This window comes from Pteronotus mesoamericanus, unplaced genomic scaffold (assembly GCF_021234165.1).
Source record: "Pteronotus mesoamericanus isolate MK-2021 breed Mesoamerican mustached bat unplaced genomic scaffold, CSHL_Meso_final contig_263, whole genome shotgun sequence".
Classification (NCBI taxonomy): Eukaryota; Metazoa; Chordata; class Mammalia; order Chiroptera; family Mormoopidae; genus Pteronotus; species Pteronotus mesoamericanus.
The window spans coordinates 8,311,507-8,334,679 of NW_026555112.1; the positions used below are offsets into that span (position 1 = coordinate 8,311,507).

Consider the following 23,173-nt stretch of genomic DNA (forward strand, 5'->3'; position numbering starts at 1 on the left):
TGAGTGACATGCTCAAGGACACACAGTGGCTAGAGGCAGAGGAGAGATTAGAACCGCTGTTTTGACTAAAATCCAATGCGACCTTTTCGGTCTATACAGTTGTAAATTATGCCGACACTGAGCTAATGAGGGAGGCAGTGCAGAGGACGGTCCGGCACACAGGCCCTGGGGTAGGGCAGCCCCGTCACCCGCCAGTAGCATGAGCCTGGGCAAGCTGCTTAACCTCCGTGTGCCATCCTCCCTTAACAAATATTTACTGAGTGTCTATTTTGTGCCAGTGACTCTTCTAAGACACTGGATAGATCGGTAAACAAAGACAAAGTCCTTAACCTCCTGGTGCTTACATTCTAACAGGAGAAGGTAGTGAGTACGTAACTAGCGACCAGTGTGACAGTGCGGAGTGTGGCGGGGAGAAGGAAATCATGGACTTACCAGACCGACAGAGTGGGTTGTGAGGGTGGAAGGGAGACGGGGAGGGGGTGAACAGGAGTGCTATTTGAGGGGGAGGTGGTAAAGGGTAAATGTAAAGCGATCCCAACTGGTTTTTCTTACTCCCCTTCAGTCTCTTCTCAGTATAGTGGCCAGGGTGATCCTATTTAGGCCTAAGTCACTCCTCTGCCTCTAAATTCCTTGATGTTCCCTTCCACTCGGAAGTAAAAGCCAAGGACCTGTAACGGCCAAAGGGCATACGTTGCCTGCCACCCCCACTTCTATGTCCTCTTGTCCTCCTACCCATTCCTTGCCCTGATCAGCCACAGGAGCTCCTTGCGGCTGGAACGAGCACTGTCCCCCAGCCCCCGCCACGGGTGCTCCCTCCTCCCTGAGGCTGGACGGGAGCCGCAGAGCCTGGCATCGTCGTGGGGCACTCCTGCGCCACTTCTGGGTTTCTGCTCCCATGTATCCTCGCCGGCGAGGCCTTCCCTATTTAAAACTGCTACTGCCCCCAACCTCCAGACTCTCCCTGTCCCCTGCCTCTGCTTTAATTTTCTTATCACCACCTAACGTGCTATTTATTTTACTTATTCACTTTGTTTATTGTCTCTTCTTGTTAGCATGTTAGTTTCAGGAAGTCAGGGAATTTTGTGCTTCCTTCACTCTGTCTACCAGTGCTTAAAATAGGACCTGGTACAGTAAATGAATATTTATGGAAAGAAGAATATGAATAAATCTGTTTTTAAAAAGCATGGCGATAAAATGTTCTGGACTTCAGAAACAGAGGCAAACCACTTCACTAGGTTTTCGGAAGGCCTGTCCTTTAGAAAGGGCGCTAAGGTGACCAGTGAATGGCCAATGGGCCCGTACTAACACCCAAACCAGAAACTTAAGGAAACCGGACTGTTCTGGTGTGTGAGAGGGTCACAGGGAAGTTTCCAGAAATGCTGACTGCATCAAGCTGAGATAGAACATGAAAGTAGGAGGACTGTGTTATGTTGGAACCGCTCAACAAGTTACAGAAGGTCAGCACCACTGTAATGTTATGGTTGGGAGGAATCAGCATTAAATACCCTTTACAAATTCTGCAATACTAGTTCACACATACCGTAAAATGCCCCTTTAACAAGATGAATCTGTATTTGAAGACTGTCAAGAACTGCATTTTAATGGGAGCATTTAAATCAATTCTACATCTCCTATGTGAATATAGCTCAGGTATAAAATGGATCAAAATAGGACTTATTATGCCCAAGATTTAACAAAAACATAAACTTTTATAGTTTATTCATTAAGTTAAATGGAAAATATGTCTACTCACAATACTAAATTCTTCACACGTTCCACGGGAACCAAATTAAGAAGTTCAGAAGATTCTTCCAAACTTAGCAGAGTATTTACAGCTTGACAGAGAACAAATAAGTTTCCTAAAGGCAGAAAAACAAAAGACCCACATTACCTCTATCTTTGACACAATAACTACCAGGCATCTCATTTATCTGACACTTGCTATTTATACAAACTTAAGTTAAATTTGAGCCTTGTAAAGAATTATCTCTCGAATGTCAGAATTTAACAGAAGGAAACTAAAAATAGAAGTCTTAGATTTTCACTTTCTTAACAGAAAAACATATTCAGAATTTGAGAATAAAAATGTATGTTCCATTAACTGAGATGAGGAGGAAGTTCAATGGTTCTACTGACTGGCATGATCGAAATGACAACTTATGAGGAAAGGAGAACTGGACTTTTTTGAAAGTGAAGATGTTATCTTCATATAAAACCCACGGTGATTTTATGTCTCCAATTTATAAGGAGTTGCGTATCCAAGGGCTGCCACCCATAATCCACTTAATTAACATTAATTACACATTCATTTAATACCACAACAGATGTTGGCCAACATCTGTTTTTCTAAGACCAACAAGTCAAATCTTATAGGTAATCTGTTCTTTTATGGCTGGCAAGGTGAAGTTTCTTTTTTTACATTTTTAAAGGGTTGTTTAAAACAAACAAAAAATACACCTCAAATCTGAAAGTGGCCCACAAAACCTAAAATTCTAACTAGTGCTTTATATAAACATTTTGCCAAGCCCTGCTCCAGACTTGAGAACGGTGCTGTCCAATGGAACTTTGTGCAATGGTAGGAATGTTCTTCCTCAGGCCAAGAAGCAGCCACAGTCCAGTATGAAAGGTAGCCAGTAGTCACGTGTGGATGAGCCCTTGAAATGTGATAGGTCTACCTCATACTCTAATGAGTACTTAGCATCTAACACAGTCCGGCACCTTAATAGTTAAATGAATGAATGACTACTGTTAGGGGGAAAAAAAATACTGTTCTAGAATAAAACAAAATACCTACTTTTAAATTGCTATTCTCAGGCTGATGAGGGGAGATGTACAAGTATATGTTAGGAAAAGGTGTTTTGGGCAGAGTGGTCAAATTCCGCCTGCAAGAGTCATCTTCCTAGAGATGCTGTGCTTAAGCTGAGTTCTGAAAAATGCACTGGCGAAACAACAGAGACCTAGAAAAAACTCCAGGAAGAAGGAACAAGGGCATGTACAAGGGCAGCCGGAGGGTTGGAAAAAGAAGTGTGTTGCAGAGGATAAGCAAGTGCCTGGAGAATAAGGTAAATACCAGGAACAGACTGGGCATGGGACACAGGGAACAAAAACACAGGCTGGGGCTCAAGAATTTGGGGACGGGGAGGGGTCTTATTTCTTTGACCTTCAAATTCAGCTTATGTTCAAGCCGCCCTAACCTGGGTCACCAGGTTCTGAAGTCCAAGTGCAACCCCTCCCCCTTGCCCTCTTTTTTCCATTTTTCCCATAGAAGGTTATGCCAGAACACAATGCTAGTACTATTCTCTGGTATTCTGTGGATTAACAATGACTTTGGGTGTGCCAGAGAGAAGACAAGAGAACAAAGGGAAATTATTACTGACCTTTACCAAAGCTTCCTCTGTCAACAGCCATGAAGAGTGACTCTATGAAGCATGTGACTAATGGTATCACCTTCTCTTTCTCAAGAGGTCTATCCAGAAAGTGGGGAGGAAAAGGAAAAGTTCAAACTGGCTTTTCATGGAATAGCAAGGAATGGCTAATAAAGGTTTACTCAACATGCTAAGTGTCTCTTTCAAAATAAAACATGGTTTCTTTTCTCACCTAATATGAGGTAACACGACAAGAGTCGCCCAAGAATGTGAAAGGAAAGTAGTATCTTTATTTGGGGGTAACTGAATTATAGATAAGAGGTGGTCCAACACTGGGTTCTGTTCCTTTTCTCCCTTGGATCTGGTCTTCTGCTTTATATAGGATCTGAAAAAAAGAAAAGATAAACAAATGTTTAAAATAGAACAGAATGTAATTGCTCTTGCTTTAAGAAGTCTGAAATACAAGTAGGCTCCTTTCCATGCATGGAGCATTTGGGGAAAGGAGAAAATGAGGGAGGGGGTGGTTGAACGTGAACAATCAAACAAATGTATATCATTTACTGATTTTGAGGAAGAACCTTTTTCAACCCCACTGGTTCAGCTTTCTTCTGTTTTCTATTTTAACTTGCTTCATAACTTAAAATAAGTATTTTCTAATTTTAAGTATTTCCAAATGTCGTGCTGATAAACATACAGGGCCTGGTAGAAGTAACACCTGCTTGAATGTGGTTGGTGGTGTAATATATGGGTGTAATAATTTATACTTTTAATTTGAATATTTCACAAAAAATGTCATATGGTGTGCCTGAGTGTGATATTGTTATGTTAAAGAATTACATGCTTATGATTTTGTAATAAAAAAGGGGAGTTATGTGTTGGGCCCTATACTTTTTAAAGACAATTTATTGGAATAAACTGGAGAGAGAATTCATTGGAATAAACTGACTTCACCCTCCCCTTTCCTTTTTGACATAGTTTTACTATAGTAGTTCTCCCCCACCCCTTATCTGCAGTTTTGCTAGATGATTTCATAAATAAACAATTGATATGTTTTCAAAGGCATGTTCTCAGGAGTGTGAGGAAATCTTGTACTATCCTGCTCCGCACCACCCACAATGTCCGGTAGCTCTTTGTCCAGATTCTCCATGCTGTAGGGGGGGGACTACCTGCCTGTTAGTCCCTTAGAAGCCGTCTTGCTTATCAAGATATCACAGTGCTTGTGTTCAAGTGACTCTCATTTTATTTAATAAAGGCCCCCAAACACGAGGGTAGGGATTCTGGCAATTCAGATATGTCAAAAAGAAACCGTAAACCGCTTCCTGTAAGTGAAAAGCTGAGTGCTGTACAGTAATTATTTTGTGAGAGGGAGACTACATTCACATAACTTTTATTACAGTACATTGTTATAATTGTTCTATTTTATTATTGGTTATTGTTCATCTTTCACCGTGCCTGATTTATAAGTTAAACTTTATCATAGGTATGTATGTATGCAGAGGGAAAAAAACACAATATACATAGTGTTCAGTACCAGCTGAGGTTTCAGGCATCCCTGGGGGCCTTGGAACGTATCCTCCGCAGGTTAAGGGGAGAGCACTGTACTTTACAAAAGTGGAAGGATGTCACAAAAGTTATTGTAGTGCATGTGACAAAAGTCACTAAAATGATTATGATTTAGAAGTTAACTTTCTCTGCTGCTTCAATCTGGTAAGTGTTTCCTCAGGGATGTTTTCTGATATGGCATTCAGTTTTAAGTATCTGCTACTCTGGCACTCTTGTATCCTCCTTCTATTTTTGCCAATGAAATATACCTCAGTCCTCTTTAAGACAAATCTAATCAAAAGAAAAATCATAGAAACACGTAAAATGATGTTTTTATAATTTATCCACCATGTTTAGCTTGCTTACCTTGTTACACAAGAGAAGTGAAATTACCAGATTTTTATTCCCTTTTATAATTAAAATGAACCAGAAAGTTGCATTCCATCTTGTTTCATACTTATCAGGATATTGAATGTTTGAAGGTTATTATATAGTTAATTCCCCTTGCAGTTTCTAAAAGTCACTGCATCTTGGTATATAGTCTTTCTAGTACTAACCGGGACTGAATAACCTGCAAAAATCTTACAAATAAAATATCAAGATGCTTTAAAAAAGTGCGTCCTTAGCAGTCACGTCATTCCCTTGTTTCGTTACATCTGCCATGGCTCCTCCAACAAAATCCACACCGCTTGGCTCTTTCTGTGCAGTTCCAAGTGATCTGACCCTCGCCTACTTTGCTAATTTCCTCATTCCACTCTCCTCCTAGCTCAGTGCTCCTTACCCACACAGGCTTTCTTTTTGTTCCTCACACTTCCTGGGCTTATTCCTGTCCCACAGCCTTTGCAACTCTTCCTTCTGCCTGGAAAGCCCTATGGCCTAGCCTTTCTTGGCCAGGCAGGCTCCTTCCATTGTTGCATCAGATACATAGGTCCCCTTTTCCAGAGAGGACTACTGCTTTTCCATTCACTTTCCCTCTCGATACCCTGTTTTATTTTCCTTTTTATTACTATAGAAAGTTATCTTGTTTGTTTCCCTGCCTCACATACTCTCCCTCAAGAATGTCATCTCTGCAAAGGAAGAAAGCCTTTTCAAGGTGACTGACCGTTCACACATATCCTATTTCTGTGAAGGTGGCAGAAGGAGGTTTTCTCAGAGAACTGAACACAGAAGCTGTGGCACTCGTCTTATGTCAATATGCCTATGTTAATTTTTTTATACTTATGTCACATTCTAAGAAGGATTTGAGATGGCTGAGGCCACAGTGTGAGAAGGTCTGATCCGCAGCCTCAGTTGGGCCCTTGGCTTCACTTCTCAAAGGCCAACAAAGCAGCTCATTGCCCAGACCCATAGTTTTGGCCACTTGCGAGGAATCTGTCTGCTGGAATCTGTAGGCTTGGTGTTGCAAAATTAAAAGAAAAGTTCCAAGGGAATAATTCTGCAGGGGTTACTCATTACCCATTCCTCAGGAATCAGAGCTCAGCAAAGTTGAGTGTGTTTTCAAAGAGAAGCTACTTTAAGGTCGGCAAGACCAGCAAAGTGTGAAGAAGATGGGTTTCTTCAGAATCACATGCTGATTAGACTTAAAAACTAACTCTGCGTGACTGGGGGGGACAATAACAACCACCTCAAGGGATGCTGTTGCTTCAAAGCTGATTACTCAGCACAAACTCAAGGCATGCAGCAGCAGGCCTAACTAATCCAAAAGAAATAAGAAAATCATTTATTCCTATGTATTCCTATCTATAGACATGTAATGGAACTAGTTTCCTAATTTATAATTTCTAGAAGCATACCCACTCTATTTGAAAGAGCGTAAGAGGAACCCTCTTACATATTTAAATAAATTTTGTCTTCATGGTCCAGAGTATGCATTGTTTTTAATAGAAGAAAGTAATCCACAGCCCTTTTAACAATTCAAACAATGCAAAGGTATAGGATCTCAATGTTAACAGTCACATCTTTCTTCCTTTGTCAGCCATGTGATGCAAACAAAGTCAACAGTTTTGTGTTTCCTTATGGAGATGTCAATTCTCCCCAAATTCATCTATAGAGTTAATGTAATTCCAAACAAAATCTTAGGCAGGGTGTTTTTCTTTTTTGCAGACATAGATAAAGTTCTTCTAAAACTCATATAGAAATGCAAAGAAACAGGAATAGCTAAAACAATTTTTGAATAAGAATAAAGGAGAAGAATATTTTTTCAAGATTTGAAGTCTTATTTTAGAGCTATAGTAACAGGACAGTGTGGTATTAGAATAGGATAGACATGCAGATCAATGGGACAGAACAGAGAATCCAGAAACAGACCCACAAATAAATGCCCAACTGATTTTTTGACAAAAGTGCAAGAGCAGTCCTGTGACGGAAAAAAGCCTCTTCAGTAAATGTTGTCAGAGCAGTACACATACTAAGCAAAAAAAGAAACTTGACTAAAACCTCATACTTTACATAAAAATAAACTCAAAATGAATCATGGACTTACATGTAAAACATAAAACTATAAAAATAGGAGAAAATATTTTGGATCTACAGCTAAGCACGGAGTTCTCGGAATTGACATCAAACGCATTACCCATAAAGAAAAGAGTTGATAAACTGGACCTCAGCAAAACTTAAAACTCTGCCCTGTGAAAAACCTTCAAGCTAAAAAAGAAAAGACACAGACTGGGAGAAAATATTTGCAACTTGTGTATCTTACATTAAGGACGTGCACCTGCAAAATATAAAGCACTCTCAAAACTCCATGGTAAACAAAAAACAATAGAGTTAGAAAAGGGGTGAAGGAAATGAACAGGTATTTCACTAAGGAGGGTATGGGCATGACAAATAAGCATATGAAAAGATATTCAAATCATTAATCATTAGGGAAATGCAAACTGAAACTACAATGAGATACTACTGTACCCTAAGTGACGGGTAAAAATAAAAAACAGCACCACCACCCAGTGCTGCTGAGGACGCAGAGAAGCTGGCTCACTCCCACTGCCGCCAGGATACAAAGCAGCACGACCTCTCCAGACAACCCCGTGGCAGTTTCTTAGAACACCCAGCACACACTGATCACATAATCCACGTCTACTTTGCAGCATTTAGCTCAGAGAAACAAAAAGTTATGTACAGGAATGTTCTAACAGCTTTATTCGTAATAGCCAAAACTTGGGCTTCACCGAACTGTCTTCCAGAAGGTGACTGATTAAACAATACTACTCAGCAATAAGCACGTCAAAAGACATGTGACATAAAAATGAATGGATTACTGATACACACAACTTGGATGGGTTTCAAGGTAACTGTGTTGAGTGAAAAATGTCAATCTCAAAAGGCGATCTGTACAACTCATTTATATAACATTCTTAAAATGCCAAATTTATAAAAATGGAGAATAAATTAGTGGTTCCCAGGGGCGGGGATGGAGTGGGGAGCAGTAGAGTGAGTGTGGCCATTACAGCACCAAAGATCACTCTAGTGATGGAGCAGCTCTGTACCTTGACTTCACATGCCATAACTTACTAGAACTTTATAACCACTTACACACACACACACACACACACACGCACGCACGCACACGCACACACACACACACACACACAGATAAGCGCATGCAACACCGATAACTCTGAATAAGGTTGATGCCAGGTCAAGTTTTTGATGTCTAGTCTAAGAATTCTTTGTTTTAGCTGTAGGTACAAAATATTACATAAATGGAATTGCGCATTGCACCATTGTCAATTTTCTAGTTGTGATAGTGCAGTGAACTTATATAAGATGTTATCACTGGCAAAAACTGGATGAAGGGTATATGGAACCTCTTTGTACTATTTCTTTCAATTGCACGTGAACATTTTTTTTTAAAGGTTAAAAAAATTTACCAGTCACATCTTCAACTTACTATCCTGACATTAACCAAATTAACCTGTTTGTATCTTCCATCGGTTTCCCTATGCTTTCCTACACTTTTTACCTTTACAAAATGGGATCTTACTTCACATACCCTTCTACAACTTGCTTTTTCCACATAATATATCACAGACATCTTTCCAGTTTTCACAGTACTGTTAATGCATTATTTTTCAGTGGATGAGCCTACCAAAAATACAGAGAATAAAGATGCAGAACTTACTCCACTGTCTGCTGTGAGAAAACCAGAGGGTACTTCTCAATTGCCATGGAGCCAGCCGTGGGAGGTGCAGCTTTGTTCAGAATGAGCTTGGCCAAAATGGCTAGGGCTTCATCTCTGACTGCAGCGTCATCAATCAAGAAGCAATGCTCAATGTAGAAGAGAAAACTGGGTAGAAAAAGCTAAAAAGAAAAAAGAAAAATTACGATTAACAGGTATAAATTTCAGAACACCTAAGGAAAAGAGGATTCTAACACTTCCGCAGAGAAAAAAATAGATCATAACCAAGGATCAGGAATCATAACGGAAAGGAATCCACAACGAAGAGGTCTGATGCCGTTATGATTCCCTCAGTTTTTCAGGCATTGCTTCATTGTGTTCTGGGAACAATGGAAGCCAGAAGACAATCAAGCAATGCCTGAAAAACTGAGGGAAAAATGACAATCTAGAATTCTAAACCCAGCCTGCTAGCAATATAGCGTGAGGAGAGAATAAAGACATTTTTAGATGTACTACATCTCAAAATTTTACACCCATTAACCTCTGAAGGAACCTCTGAAGAATGTTCATCAAAATAAGAGAGTAAACTACAATAGGACGCAAGGAAGACATGAAATCCAGGAAACAGGAGAAAAGCAGAGGATGTGCTCATCTGACATCTGTGCAGTGGGCTGAGGAAACAACCCACTCAGACTAAAACTGCTCCAGGAGGGACGCCTCCAGAGAGGGAGGAAAAAAACTGAGCTGCTCAATGACCTGACCATGTGCCGGGTAGATGGCACTCCATGAGGGTATGGAAAAGGCTCACTGATCAGCTAGTCAAAGGAACCAATTTCCAGTTTTTAAAGAATGATGCAATTTCAGGAAAAATGAGAGGTATACAAAAAAGGGAATATAATTATAAAATAATCCTTTTTGGAAAATGAGGATTAAATATAAAGCGAACATGAATTTGGCCAAAATCTGTGATACAACTTTAGAAAAATGAGAGATGGAAAGGAAACAGAATCCATCTACCACAGGAGGACGTCTACAGATGAGGGCTACAACTAAGGCATAGAGAAAATGCAGTAAATTCAGGTGATTTAAAATATAAAGTAAATACCAGAAAAAAAATAGCTAAAAATCATTAGGTGGTTTGTTCCTGGTGAGAAGGATGGGAATGGAAATCAAGCGGCTGCCTTTTAGCCCTGTTTGACTTTAAACACCATAGAGTAATCTGATAAATATAACGTTACTTATAAAAGACCAAAGGGAACAGGAAAGAAGAAAAAGATGCAGTTACTAAAAACACAAAACAGTGAGATAAAGGGTCTTCACTGGGCAGGGAGAAACAGGGCTAGAATGTGAACAAAGAAGGCTTTTTTTTTTTTTTTTGAGATAAATGATAATATATATTACTAAAGACTAAACAGAAAAATGAGAGAATAGATACTGAGGTAGGTTCCATGAAGTATATTGTAAGATTACCAGTTATAAGAAATGGTGGCAAATGTTGGATGGGCGTGAGGGGAAAAGAATACATCAAAATAAATTCAGGACTTGATGAGAAAGATTTCTGTCTCATTCCATTGGGTATCGATTTTGTAGCAATGAATGAATTTGCAACATACTTCCCATGCAGTGTTTGAGAAACTATTTTCTGTACTTTAAATTTGTAAATGTCCCTTAAACAGTTTCTTTTTTCCTATTGTACCACATGGTTCTGTAACTTCCAAAAGGATTATTTCAAAACAAGCTGGTTCCTGAAACTAATATAATACTGAAAGTCAACTGTAATTGAAAAATTAAAAACAAGCTGGTTACCTAGTATCATTTTAAATGCCTTAGCATATGGAATAAAATTTCACTTGTGATCTAAAATTGGAATATATACGTAATTGCTTTAAAAAATATATATGAATAAAAACATCCAATACTGATTCTGTTTCTCTAAACAACACACACACACACACACACACACACACACACACACACAGGCATCACAGGGTTTCAAATTTATTTTACCATGACATTAAAAACAAATCAAAACTTAATATTTTGCTCACCTGCTCAAACTGCTTCATAGCAAACATGACTTCAGAAAAATCCAAAATTAAACGTCTTTCAAATTGGCTCTCAAAAGTCTGTGGATCACATGTAAAAAAATACTAATGTAAGTATACAGACAGTACTTTCCCCATTCAAAACCTTCCAGGTCCTCTAACTTGCAAGCAGAGAGTAGTGGGATGCTTGATACAAGTTAAGAACGTGGCTGCTCTCTCTGCAGCTATGCAGAGGGACAAACCCAGATGGGAGACACAGGCACTCGGCCCTCCCAGGAGGGCAGCTGGAATGAGGGAGTGGTGGGCACAGGTCAATCAGAATTCTGTCTGTCCACTTGCTATGCCTTCTCCACAGGAGCCTACAAGGGTGGGAAGGGCACTGCGTTTCTAGCGATTGCACAGGGCTCTCCCACAGCTGTTCGATTCTCTCTCGCTACGGAGAGTTATGTAAGAGCCAGCAGCACATTTTACATCCTCCTCTACACTTCCTTCGGCTGCACTACATGCGGCTAGAAGAGTCTAACCCATCTACTTTCAATCCCACTTCCCTCCAATCCACCTCCTAAACTCCCTCAAATGCCAACTTCATCAAATCATTTCCTTGCTAAAAATTTTTCCCAAGCCCTCTAATACTTGCAGGATAATATCCAACCTAACTTTTCAAAGCCAAGCACAGCCTTGCTGACATGATATACATCACACTTCCTCATGTGTCCACATGCCTAGATGGCATAGATTTTTTTTAACACATCTTTGCTGTTTCCTTTCCTAGAGTTTTTAACCCTTTCTCTAACAGGCAGTCCATTATTTAGCCTTTAAGGAGTATCCCAGATACCAGTCCTTTGAAAAGTAATCTGTCCCTCAACCCCAGACAGAATTAACTGTTATGTTTCTCTATGATGTCGATAGAGTAAATCAACAAATTGTAACTATTCGCTTTCAGGGCCCTACTTTCCAATAAAAAACCAGAGGCATCATAGTGTCCACTGTGAAATCTAGTCCATACCCAGCACAATGTAGGCTGTACATATTTGGTGTACATTTGCCAAACGGATTTAGCTTTCATCACACTTTGTTTTCCTTATTACAGCATGTGATTCAATTCAAAGATTTATTACTAAGACTATAAATTTCCTGAAGGTAGAGCCTTTGCCATGCTTCATTTATACTCCCCAGGTTACACAATACTAAGCATATTATTAACTATTCAATTAATATTTGCTGAAGTAAATTACTTTTTCTATGGTTTCTTTGATGAGGGCCTCTGGCAAGGAAACATTTTCGCCTAGGATCAAAGCAGAAATTACATCCAAGAGGCTTTTCCGGCAAGATGTGGAGAGATGGGCTATTTGTAATGTTTGGGACAATACCTATAAATAAAAGAAAAAACAATGCACATTTAGCAATCACCTTTTAATGACCAAACTCTAAGTAGATTAAATTGGGAACTCACCTTACAAACATCAACAGGCTTGGTTATCTTTGATCCATTTCCATATTTCACAAGTATCAGATATGTTTCTAACAACCTTTTAATCTGTTCAGAACACTCACTACAGTTAGTTTGTGTTATTTTTGTATGTAGATCCAGGAGTGATTCCTGCAAACAAAGAATTTAAGAGAAAGAATATTTAAAAGAGAGAATATAAAATATCTAATTCATCTGTTAACTGAATAATGAAAATATTATGTGAAGCAGTTCAAATTTTCACTGGGAAACACCTTTACTGGGATTTACTAAGGATAAAAACAGTTAACACCTCTGAACGCACAGTTGTTATTCATAAGCATTCCCTCATAATCCACACCATGAAGGAGGAAATATCAATACTATTATCCCTTTTACCAGATGAAAAGAAGGGGGAAGAGACTTAAATAACTTCCCCTAGTCATACTAGTGATAAGCAATACAGCCAAGATTCAAATACAGGCAGTCTGGCTCCAAAGCTTGCTCTCTTAATCACTATGCCCTACTGCGTCTCAAAGTATCAAATCAAACAGAAATAGCACAGGGGGCTGATGGAAGGAAAACCTTAATAAGTGTGTAAAAGTATAAAGGCAATTATAAAATACAATCTCCAGTAGTCATCTGCTAAACGAGGAAAAACAATCAACTCTTATAGACTCCTATCACATACGAACCCTGAAAAATTAGAACTCACCTGCAAACATTCAAAAAATATACCAAAATGTTCCTTGTGGATGTAGCACGCAGCAGATCTGACCATGGTTTTCAGTGTTTCTCCAACTAATATCCATGGTAGTTGAGTTTCTGTTTCAGTAACTGGTCCTAGTTTTTGCAAAATTAGCTTCACTGCCTATGGGAATCCAAGAATCATTAAAATAAACATGTAAACCCACATTTTAAGTATTACACTGTGATTCCCCACTCTGATCATACTAGTTACCTTAAAATCGAATCTAGGAATAATTATGGATATGGCACTCTGATGGTTAACTCTCTCAAAAGGAATTTCCAAAATAGGATGAGAATCTTATCATCCAGCTGCCCCCACCACACCCACCTTTGCTCATTAATCAATTGCTGTTACCGCCTAGAGTCCGGGATAAAAAAGAAAGCAATGATCTTATGAGTAAAAATACCTCGTGATCCAGAGCCTACTTTAGGTAAACACTGCTATTAAAGCCTTACTATTCCCCCTTTAGTAGTATTTATTCTCAGCACTCTTCTGTCCATTACATTGCAGCAAATCCTTTTTCTGTTTAATCTCTTTCACACAGACTCCAAGCATTCCACCCCGTAATATTTACCTTTCCTGTACAGGAGTGAAACATATTTCTCACTCCTTTGCACATTTCAAAGAGCAACTGTCCAACTCCTTCTACCTTTGTGGGATGTTCATCAAGATCAAGAAACATTAAATTGAAAAGTATGTTTTTATCAGAAACCTAAAACACAAAATGTAAGTGGAACATTGTATTTAAAACGTAAACATATTCAAATAAATTTTACTCACTGTTCTACAGATTCATATTCAAATAATATAATTAGGACAAAATTCTAAAAGGAATAGACACTTGTCATAACCTCAAACTACTATAACAGTATACTAACACTTGTAACACAAAAGAGTGATCACTTCACTGGCATAAGGTATGTACCAAGGAAAACTACATAAGAAAACATATTTTTATAGAAAATCATGTATTTTATGAGTACGAAACACATTAATACCAATGTTCTCATTTCATTATAAAACTAAAGTTTACTATGGAAACCAATACAAGTGACATTATGCAATCTGTTTCTTCCAGGAAATCATTGTAGAAATTCCAGTTAACCTCACTGTCCATGTATTTACTGGCTTGAATTAGGGGGTACTTGTATACACACACACACAGACACTGAAAACTACCAAAAACCTAAAACCTAAATAATAATAGAAGAATGACTCAAATTATTTGACATTAGTGAGAAGAGTAAACCTATGGTATGATAAATTCAAAATACAGGTGTGGTGTGGTGTGGTGTGGTGTGGTATGGTGTGGTGTGGTGTGGTGTGTGTGTGTGTGTGTGTAAAAGTAGTCCACAATAACCACATTATAAAAGATCAGCTTTTGTTCATCAGATTCTTGAGGATTAATGAGCAATAAACATGAAACATCAGACTAACCTTTCTCATCAAAAAAGTAAAGCTTTCAGCAGCAAAATTTCTTATATGTAGTTTTTTATGAGCCAGGAGGGTACTATACATCCTATCAATGAGAAAAATAAGACAATTTTAATAATTATAATTTTAACAAAGTGCCATTACATGTCAACTATATATCCAACCAACACTGTACTAGATTGGCAAGGAATATGTAACAGGTATAAAACAAGATGTTTAAAACTCATTCAATTACCAAGACACCCACACATTGGAACAGAAGACTGAAGGTCACAGAAATTAAGCAGCACAGGATCAGTGGCGCTGGACTCATAGAAAGGACTCCAGGAAAAGCTGAAACTTGTAGTAAATTCCGAATAACAGAAAGAATTCAGGTGAACATCAAGGTGCTTATCACTAGAGATAAAAGCGAGATCAAAGATGAGATGGGAAAAACCAAGGTAAGAGACAACAAGGAGGTTGCCAGTCGGGTCAGGCAGTGCAGATAATGCTGCCTCGTGAAGAAATGGTTCTGAACACCAAGCTGAGGAGTTTGGTCTCTTCCTATCTTTGTCGTATCCCTATTACCCAACAGTTCCTTGCTCATAGCAGGTACTAATATTGGCTAAAAAAGAAATGAGTATTTTCAGAGAGATTATTTTGGCAGCAATATATAGGATCATATAAAGGAAGAAAGAGGCTGGCAGTCCAACGAGAAAGTTGCTCAAGTCACACAAGCTCGGATGAACAAGGACATGAAAGAGGCTGCTGATAGAAGGGAATGGCAAAGGGTGGACCCAAAGTCCCTGCAATGAAACCTAAGCCCTTATAGTGTCCACAAGGCTCTTTCTGACCTGACTCCCTAGCTGCCATGACCCTGACATCGCCTAATTACTCTCCCTTCTGCGCGCCGCTCAAACACCCAAGTTTCCTTGCCAATCCCCACGCATGCCAGGCATGTGTCCAAGATGTTCTCTCTCTGCTACCATGTAAACTCTGAAAGAAGAGGGATTTTTATATTTTATTTGCGACCGTATCTCAAGTGCCTGACACACAGACAGTGCTTAATCCACTGCACTGATTGAGTGCACTAATAACAGAATTATGAGGCTCTGGAGACCTTGAAGACATGGTCGAAGATGTCCCTAAGGCACCACGTCTCAGTGATGGGAAGATGCTGGGATCACTATTAGAAACTGGGCAACCGAACAGGGCCTGGCACTAAGCACATATTTACAGAACACATGAATGAATGAGAAGAGTTAGCTTCAGTGGGAATGTATTGACTTCGGTTTCAATAATGCTGAAATAAAAACATTCAGGCTGCTGAGGATGTCATAGTAAAAGCAAATAAATTTAGAACTAGAGAGCCTGACTTAGGGGATATGAAAGTAACAGAACTCATGAAACTAAATAAACTATATAACCCCCCAAGATCTTGTTGGTTTTTAATGAAGTAATCTTGGTTTCTAATACACTTGACCAAAAGCTTCATTGAGAACTACTAAAGGCTGGAAAAATATTTTTCTCCATCTTTGTTCAAAGGAAGGTAGGGTCAAGGCGGGTGATACAAAAACAAAATTCTACAGTCTTATCCCATACCCACATCTATATGGCAAGAGAGGAGAAGAGTTTATCTTACATATTCATGTGGCAATTAAAGTACATAGGACACCAAGCGGAAAATTCCATCAAGTCCCAGATTGAAGGAAATTATAAATAATCTTTCCCTCATTTTAAACAAAAATCTACTTTGGAATTCATTCTCTTTCCCTGTTCTTATTTGGTCACAAATACTGAGCACCTCTTTTGGCTTAATACGTATGACGAGGGCCGGGGAAATGTAGATGTTTAAGATGAGGTTCTTGAAGAGTTTACAGGTTTGTGGAAGATAGCATTCCATTATGAACAATTGTTAACAGAAGCTGTGTGACATAAGTGGTAACAGGACGTCAGAGGGGTCAAGTACAAAGCTTTTACTTCTGGTCAAGGTGCCCGGGAACAGTAGTGGAGGTTATAAAGCCAAGCCAGGCATTAATAGGGAGGGGGCTATGGTTTCAACAGTTGGCTATAAGAAAAGGTCAGGTCAATGCAGACCGCTGAAGTAAACTGTGGACCACTTCGGCTGTGCTCTTTCATCTTGAGAAAGATGATTCCATTCAGGGCCCTAGGCACACAGCTGTTTTAACAGAGGCAATCTGAACACTACACATACACACATTGCTTTCGCTCTCAGAACTAACGCAGGTGGGGAGCAGGACTGACTGCGAACGGGCATGAGAGATCTTTTGGAGACAATGGAAATGCACTGAATTGTCAATAACATATAATGAAAATTAAAAGGAAACAAGAAAAAAGAGAAAGAAAAAGATAAACCCCTATATTAGCGAGAAAAGGGTCACCTGTATATACTAGGCATGTCCTTCACCATGAGCTTCCACAGGTACTTGTAAAGATACGACAGTGAGGTGAAAGCCCATTCTAACAACTCGGTGTCCTGAGTCTCCAAGATTGAGGTAATAGTCACAAAAAAGTCCCGGAAATGTGGATAGAAGTCTGTTTGCAGGTCTCTTGCCAACTGTACAACCAAACTGAATTAAAAATAAGAAAAGTAACATTTGTGAGACATACAGACCAAAAAACGAGTACTGCAAATCTATTTCATAAATGATAACTGATTGCCTATGATAACAGAATTAATTAAACCTAAATCACGTCTCAAGAGAGATAAAAGTATATACTTAAGATTCTGCTTTATGGCAATGCACTAATATTCAGATCAAGAGAAAAGGTAAATTCTTATTTTTAAATTACAAACATCATATCTAAGGCATATAGCTATAAAACACAACCAATCATAAAATTCAGACAAATGGCCTTGAGCTTTCTCTCAATGTGCTACTTACTCCAAAAGGGGTTGATAGGCAAAACTGTTCTTGATTTGCAGGTGAGTCTTCAAACTCTGAACTATCTCATTTTGATGATAGACCAGCTGATTGAATGACTGACATTTGTCAATAACTTCTTTGTAAAATTTTCCTAGATGGAAAAAAAAAACATGTTCTGCTTTTCCATCACTCCATTATTTAGTTGTTTTGAACATATCAAGTGTAAAAGACAAGTGAAATAGAGACAAAGTAGAAAATACCAAAGTGTTCCGTAAGGTTCAATTCTCTCCATTTCAGTAGACCCTCAAAAAAGTAGGTTTCAACCTCCTGTCAAGATGAAAGCAGTCCATTAATCAGACAATTCAAAGACAAACTGGATATAATCACAGTAAATAAGAATAGTGATGTATTAATATCTTAAGACGATGAGAGTTAAGAGTTAAACTTTTCTTTTGAAGGGCATTAATTAACATACTTCAAAGGTATTCAGGTATATGATAAGGACAGATGCTTAATAAAAACAAGTTCTGTTGATTTGGTTGCAGTAAATAATTCTCTAAAACCTATATAATAGTCATACTAAGGGAAAAACCTTTTTTCCATGTTTTTTACACTTTTAGGCCCAGAAATATGCATTGACTTTTCACAGTTCTTTCATTTTACTTTTGGAAATATGAACTGCTTCAAGATTATGGGAAAGTAACATGGCATATCTATTAAAATTAAAAGCAGTATGCCCCTTGATCCAGTAATTCCTCTTTTGGAGATATTTCTTATAAAATTTGCAAAGATATAAGTATATAGATGTTTATCTAGCATTATTGTAGTGGGGGGGGCATAAAAAAGCCTAAATATCTAACATAGGAAAGTGACTGGAATAACTTGTGGTCTGTACATATTAAGGTATATTATGTGGCAATTAAAAAGATCTATATCGAACAAGAAGGACGGTGATGACATACCTCCCAAGGTGATAAAAGTCACACAGTCAAGTGTATAGTATGATCCCTTTTTTCTTTTTAAAAAAGGACCTCTATAAATGTCCGCACATATTTGTATGAGAGACAAGCATGGAAGACAAGCAAGATAACACATAACAAACTACCAACATCAGTTTCCTTGGGGGGTTGAGATACTATGTTTGCCTAAGTTCCTTAGTACATTCATTATTCAGCTTATTAACATAATTTATATTACTTCGTACTTTGAAAGGTAAAACCAATAAATTATTACCATACATGTGTATATGTATGTGTATATGTATGTGTATGCACATATACATATAAACATATTATAAATGGATATATATAGAGAGAGAGAGAGACAGACAGACAGAGAGAGAGAACAAATACATAAGCACATATACAGAGTGCCAGACCTTCCACAGTCTCAAAAAAGTTAAATCCTTACACTGTGCTTTGGGAATCTTTATAAAATAAAAATCAATAATTAGGGAGAAGACAGAAGAAGAAAGGGAATCTCATCAAATTTTGTTCAGTGTCTCTTAAGGCAGAAGGGAAATATATCTAATAGTTTAAAACCTACACGTAGAAGGCATTCCTAGCCTAATACTGTGACTGGCACATGTCTACCTTTTGTGATAGACGATGCCCCAGTCTCTTTGCACTGCGATATGCAGACCCTACCCCAAAAGATGGAGTCTATTTCCTCGTCCCTTGGATCTGGCCTGGCCTCTTGCCTGCTTTGACTAATAACATGCAACAGAAATGACCCTGTGACTGCCAGAGCTAGTCTTTAACAGGCTTCGTATTTCTGCTTTCACTGTCTTGGAAAGATTTTGCCAGCAAGAAAAGAAGCCTAATCCAGCTCACTAGACAGCAAGTGGCTACGATGACAACCTAGACCAACAAGTCCTAAGTCAACAGTCAGACTTTTATTTGATTGAGGCCATTCTGGACCACCCAGCCAGGCTGTCTTCTCTGCTAACTTAATACTTACTCCTCTACAACTTTCAATCTCTCCTGTGCCTTAAACTATAAACTATATGCTGAGTGTTAAATCTGTAATTCCACCTCTGAAGTCACCAGATCCAAATGGCTTTTGGATATCATCATTTGGAGAGCCACAGGTACATCAAGTATAATAAGCCTTAAACAAAGCCAATCCCATACTCCTCTTCCTATAAATCTATCCTGATGAATCACATCCTCAACCACCTAGTTGTTATAACCAAAAACCTTAACCCCATTCCCTTCCTCCTTGCATATCCAGCAGGTCACAAGTCCGATCAGTTCTATTTATGTAGTATCTCTGAAATCGTGCCCTTCTCTCCCTTTGACCACCACTACCACTATCATTTCTTACTTACGTAACTGCCAAATCCTCACAACCGCTAACCCTGACTCCAGTCCTGCTCTTTCCTTCATAGTAACGTGAGAGAGAGCTAAAATTAAACCTCGTCATGTCACTTACTCCCCTTTCTTACAATCCTAGAATGACATCCCACAGCTTCAGGGTAAAATCCAGCCTTAGCTCGACTTACGAAGACCTTTATGATTTTTGATTATTCCGTCTTCATTCTCTCTCACCGGGTCCCTCTTCCTACATTCCAGTCATTATCAACACACATAAACATGCACCCAACATACAATTATAACCACAATAAACTGCCCTGTAGTTTCTTGAATGTGACATGCATTCTCTAGCCTCTGTTCCTTTATACAGGCTTCTCCCTCAGCCTAAACAGCCTTCCCTATCTTCTTTGCTATGCTAAAACCTATACAAACATCAAGACTAAATTCAGTTATCACTTGGTCTACATTATTATTTTTGACACCCTCCCCTTCACTCCAAGGAACTGAAGTTAAGCTCCCTTGACTATGAGTTCATAAAGCATTATGTGCTCTTTCCTAGATAATGTCATTTAACACACTGAATTCACACACTGGAGACAAGGCATTCAAAGAGAGCAAGCAGAGACCGACTAGAGCCAAGTGCCAAATAGTTAAGAATTGAGATTGAATCCCTAAACTGAAAGTATATTATACAGGACCATTAAAGGCTGGCAGAGAAATAATTATTTGAAACAACAAAAAGCAAGATTATTGAGAGAGGTGTCATTGAGTTAGAGTATGGTAAAAGGTGGGAAAAAATTACGTAGTTGTAGTCCCTTTCTTTTTATAAAAGAGGGAACAAAGCCCCAGGAAAGTCACTTGCTAAAAATCTCTTTACAATCGTAGTTTCAGAATATGGTACTGCAACAGTGCTGGGAATGCTTGGGGGAAACGGAGAGGCTGGAACCACAGAAGCCACCTGAGCATCAAATCAGCTGTCTAACACCCAATCACCCAACAGAACTTCCTGCAATGATGGAAACATTTCACTTGTCCAATAGGGTAGGAACTAGCCACGTATGACTACTGAGCACTTCAATTTTTCATTTAATTTAAATATAATTTGTTATGTGTCACTACTGTATTAGACAGGTCTAAATGCTTTTTATGTTCATAAAGGAATGGCTTGAAGAACGATCCTCTTCAAGAGGAGACACAACAAGCTGATTATGAATACTTGAAGACTGGATAGTTTAACATTCTCTTACCTCATCATAGCTTGCCGTTCTATCGATGCGGTGAATGATATCGATGTTCACATTCCCCAATCGTTCAGCAAATGTAAGAAACTGAGGGGAATGGAGGAGCATATTTAAGATACATCATCATTTAATATTTATCACAACTTCAGTATAGGTTTGAATGCTGTATAATAATCACATGTGGACAACTTCCTCTTGAAAGTCGAATGGTTGAAGCTTCCATAGCCTTCTTATGTACTACCACTGTATATCTTCATATATACTCCTTATGTACTATCATTACATATCATTATATTGTATTTTCAGTCAATCATAAAATGTATGAGTTTTGAAACTAAAAGTAGATATCACTGATGAATCAAAAGGTAAGTGTAAAAACAAACCGACACAGAGCCTTAAACAAATGCACTGCACTACTATACAGAGATAATATTTAGAATACTTTTATGAATATGTTTGCATAAGTTCTTTCAGTTATGTCATTTCAAGTAAAATTTCCATATTAGACTGGAAAGCTGGCAACGTGGCCTTGCTAGGTCTACTGCTAGGTTTCACAGCCCTTATAAAAACAAAGAGACCTGGCTAAATCGTTACAATAATAGTGTTTTAAACATATATAAACCTGAGGATGTTCCATTACGAAGAAACTCTCAAACGGAGGGACAAACTGAGAAAATGGTGTAGTACCCATTCGTGGAAATCACTCGCATTCTCCCACCGGCCCGCCTCCTAATGTGGCATTTAAAGATAAACTGGCAGGGGAGAGCAGCTTCTAAGGAATTAGTCTGTGCGAGTGAATTTAACTCTGGACTGAAGACGCTTCCCAGGCACTCCAGACCCCACAAACCACGAGCGAAATTTGCTGCGAGACCTTTTCCCCATCCCATGTTTACTACACCAGGAGAGCCCGTCTTTTGCCGGAACCTCCGAACACGCGATTCACACTTGGCCCAGAACACTGCGGCCCCGGGAGTACCACTCCGAGACAGTTCCACGGCTGAGACACCAGAGACTCACGACTGCTGGCCCAAGCTTCCCCGCTCACCCGGTGTGTGTTCTCGGTCTTGTGGGAAACGGGCTTTGTCTTCATGACTGCAACGGGGCAGGGCCCACGAGCGCTTGGGGAAGGGTCGAAGGGATGCAACCACAGGTAGGGAGCGGAAACTGGCGGACACACTTGCGTTCTCGGAGGCCCTGGTGTCCAACCCGAATCTCACGTGCGGCTTGCGCCCCTGGAGGCCGCCATATTGGAGACGGGGAGGAGCCTGAGGGGGTCACGTGGGCGGAAAACGGGGATGGAGCAGGCGCACGCTCGGGGGAGCTTCTGGGGAGCCCGAGGGGTGCAGGCGCTGGCTGGCTTGTATGTGGGTGGAATTTTACTCACTTTAGTAGAGGTGTGTAAGAAAAATGTGTATTTTTTATTACAAAAGGAAGCACGTTTGTCATCTTTATCAGCTAACACTCTCCACCACTTACTATGTGTCCTGCACCCTGCGAAGTTCTTTACATCTGTAATTTCACAATAAAGCGTGTACACTGAGCAAATATATCACGAATCTTTGTCTACAAGTAAGTGATAAAGATTTAGTAAAGGTTCTTGGGGTTTGCAAAAGAAAATGCAACTAGGCAATACCCAGAGTGTAGACAAAATGTTGTCTACATTGCTAGCTTCTGGATTGATAACGATGGTAATCCCGTAGATGATCCGTGGTCTGGATCTATGACGATTTTTCCTGAGTCCTCGTTGAGGGGCGGTGGGCAGGGGGGTATAAATCAGAGTTATCTAGAGGTTTATTGTGCAGAGTCCACCACAATATTATGTACGTTGTACGAAATAAATACAAAATATTACAAAATCATAAACATGTAAGTCTGTAACATAACTTACACTCAAACATGCCATATGACATTTTAGGTGAAATGTTCAAATTAAAATTATAAATTATTACATCCATATTATTACCCTACCAACCACACTCAAGCAGGTGTTACTTCTGCTGGACCCTGTATTGACACAAGACTGGAAAGTTCAAATGTTTAAGTCCTCAG

The 23,173-nt window shown here is 39.1% G+C and overlaps 1 protein-coding gene across 1 annotated transcript in view; it reads right to left on the bottom strand.

Moving 5' to 3' along the window:
* Nucleotides 1-22,385, bottom strand: part of UTP20 (UTP20 small subunit processome component) — an 83,790-nt gene extending 61,405 nt beyond the window's left edge. The window contains exons 1-15 of the mRNA XM_054574638.1: nucleotides 22,170-22,385; nucleotides 21,131-21,211; nucleotides 17,829-17,895; nucleotides 17,587-17,719; nucleotides 17,083-17,271; nucleotides 14,705-14,786; nucleotides 13,842-13,979; nucleotides 13,232-13,387; nucleotides 12,523-12,669; nucleotides 12,305-12,439; nucleotides 11,073-11,150; nucleotides 9,028-9,206; nucleotides 3,598-3,750; nucleotides 3,378-3,466; nucleotides 1,754-1,859 (exon numbers count right to left, since the gene is read on the bottom strand). Of these exons, the coding sequence (XP_054430613.1) occupies nucleotides 1,754-1,859; nucleotides 3,378-3,466; nucleotides 3,598-3,750; nucleotides 9,028-9,206; nucleotides 11,073-11,150; nucleotides 12,305-12,439; nucleotides 12,523-12,669; nucleotides 13,232-13,387; nucleotides 13,842-13,979; nucleotides 14,705-14,786; nucleotides 17,083-17,271; nucleotides 17,587-17,719; nucleotides 17,829-17,895; nucleotides 21,131-21,211; nucleotides 22,170-22,214 (1,778 nt within the window). The 5' untranslated portion in view covers nucleotides 22,215-22,385. The remainder of the gene's footprint in view (nucleotides 1-1,753; nucleotides 1,860-3,377; nucleotides 3,467-3,597; nucleotides 3,751-9,027; nucleotides 9,207-11,072; nucleotides 11,151-12,304; nucleotides 12,440-12,522; nucleotides 12,670-13,231; nucleotides 13,388-13,841; nucleotides 13,980-14,704; nucleotides 14,787-17,082; nucleotides 17,272-17,586; nucleotides 17,720-17,828; nucleotides 17,896-21,130; nucleotides 21,212-22,169) is intronic.
* Between the last annotated feature and the right edge of the window lie 788 nt (nucleotides 22,386-23,173).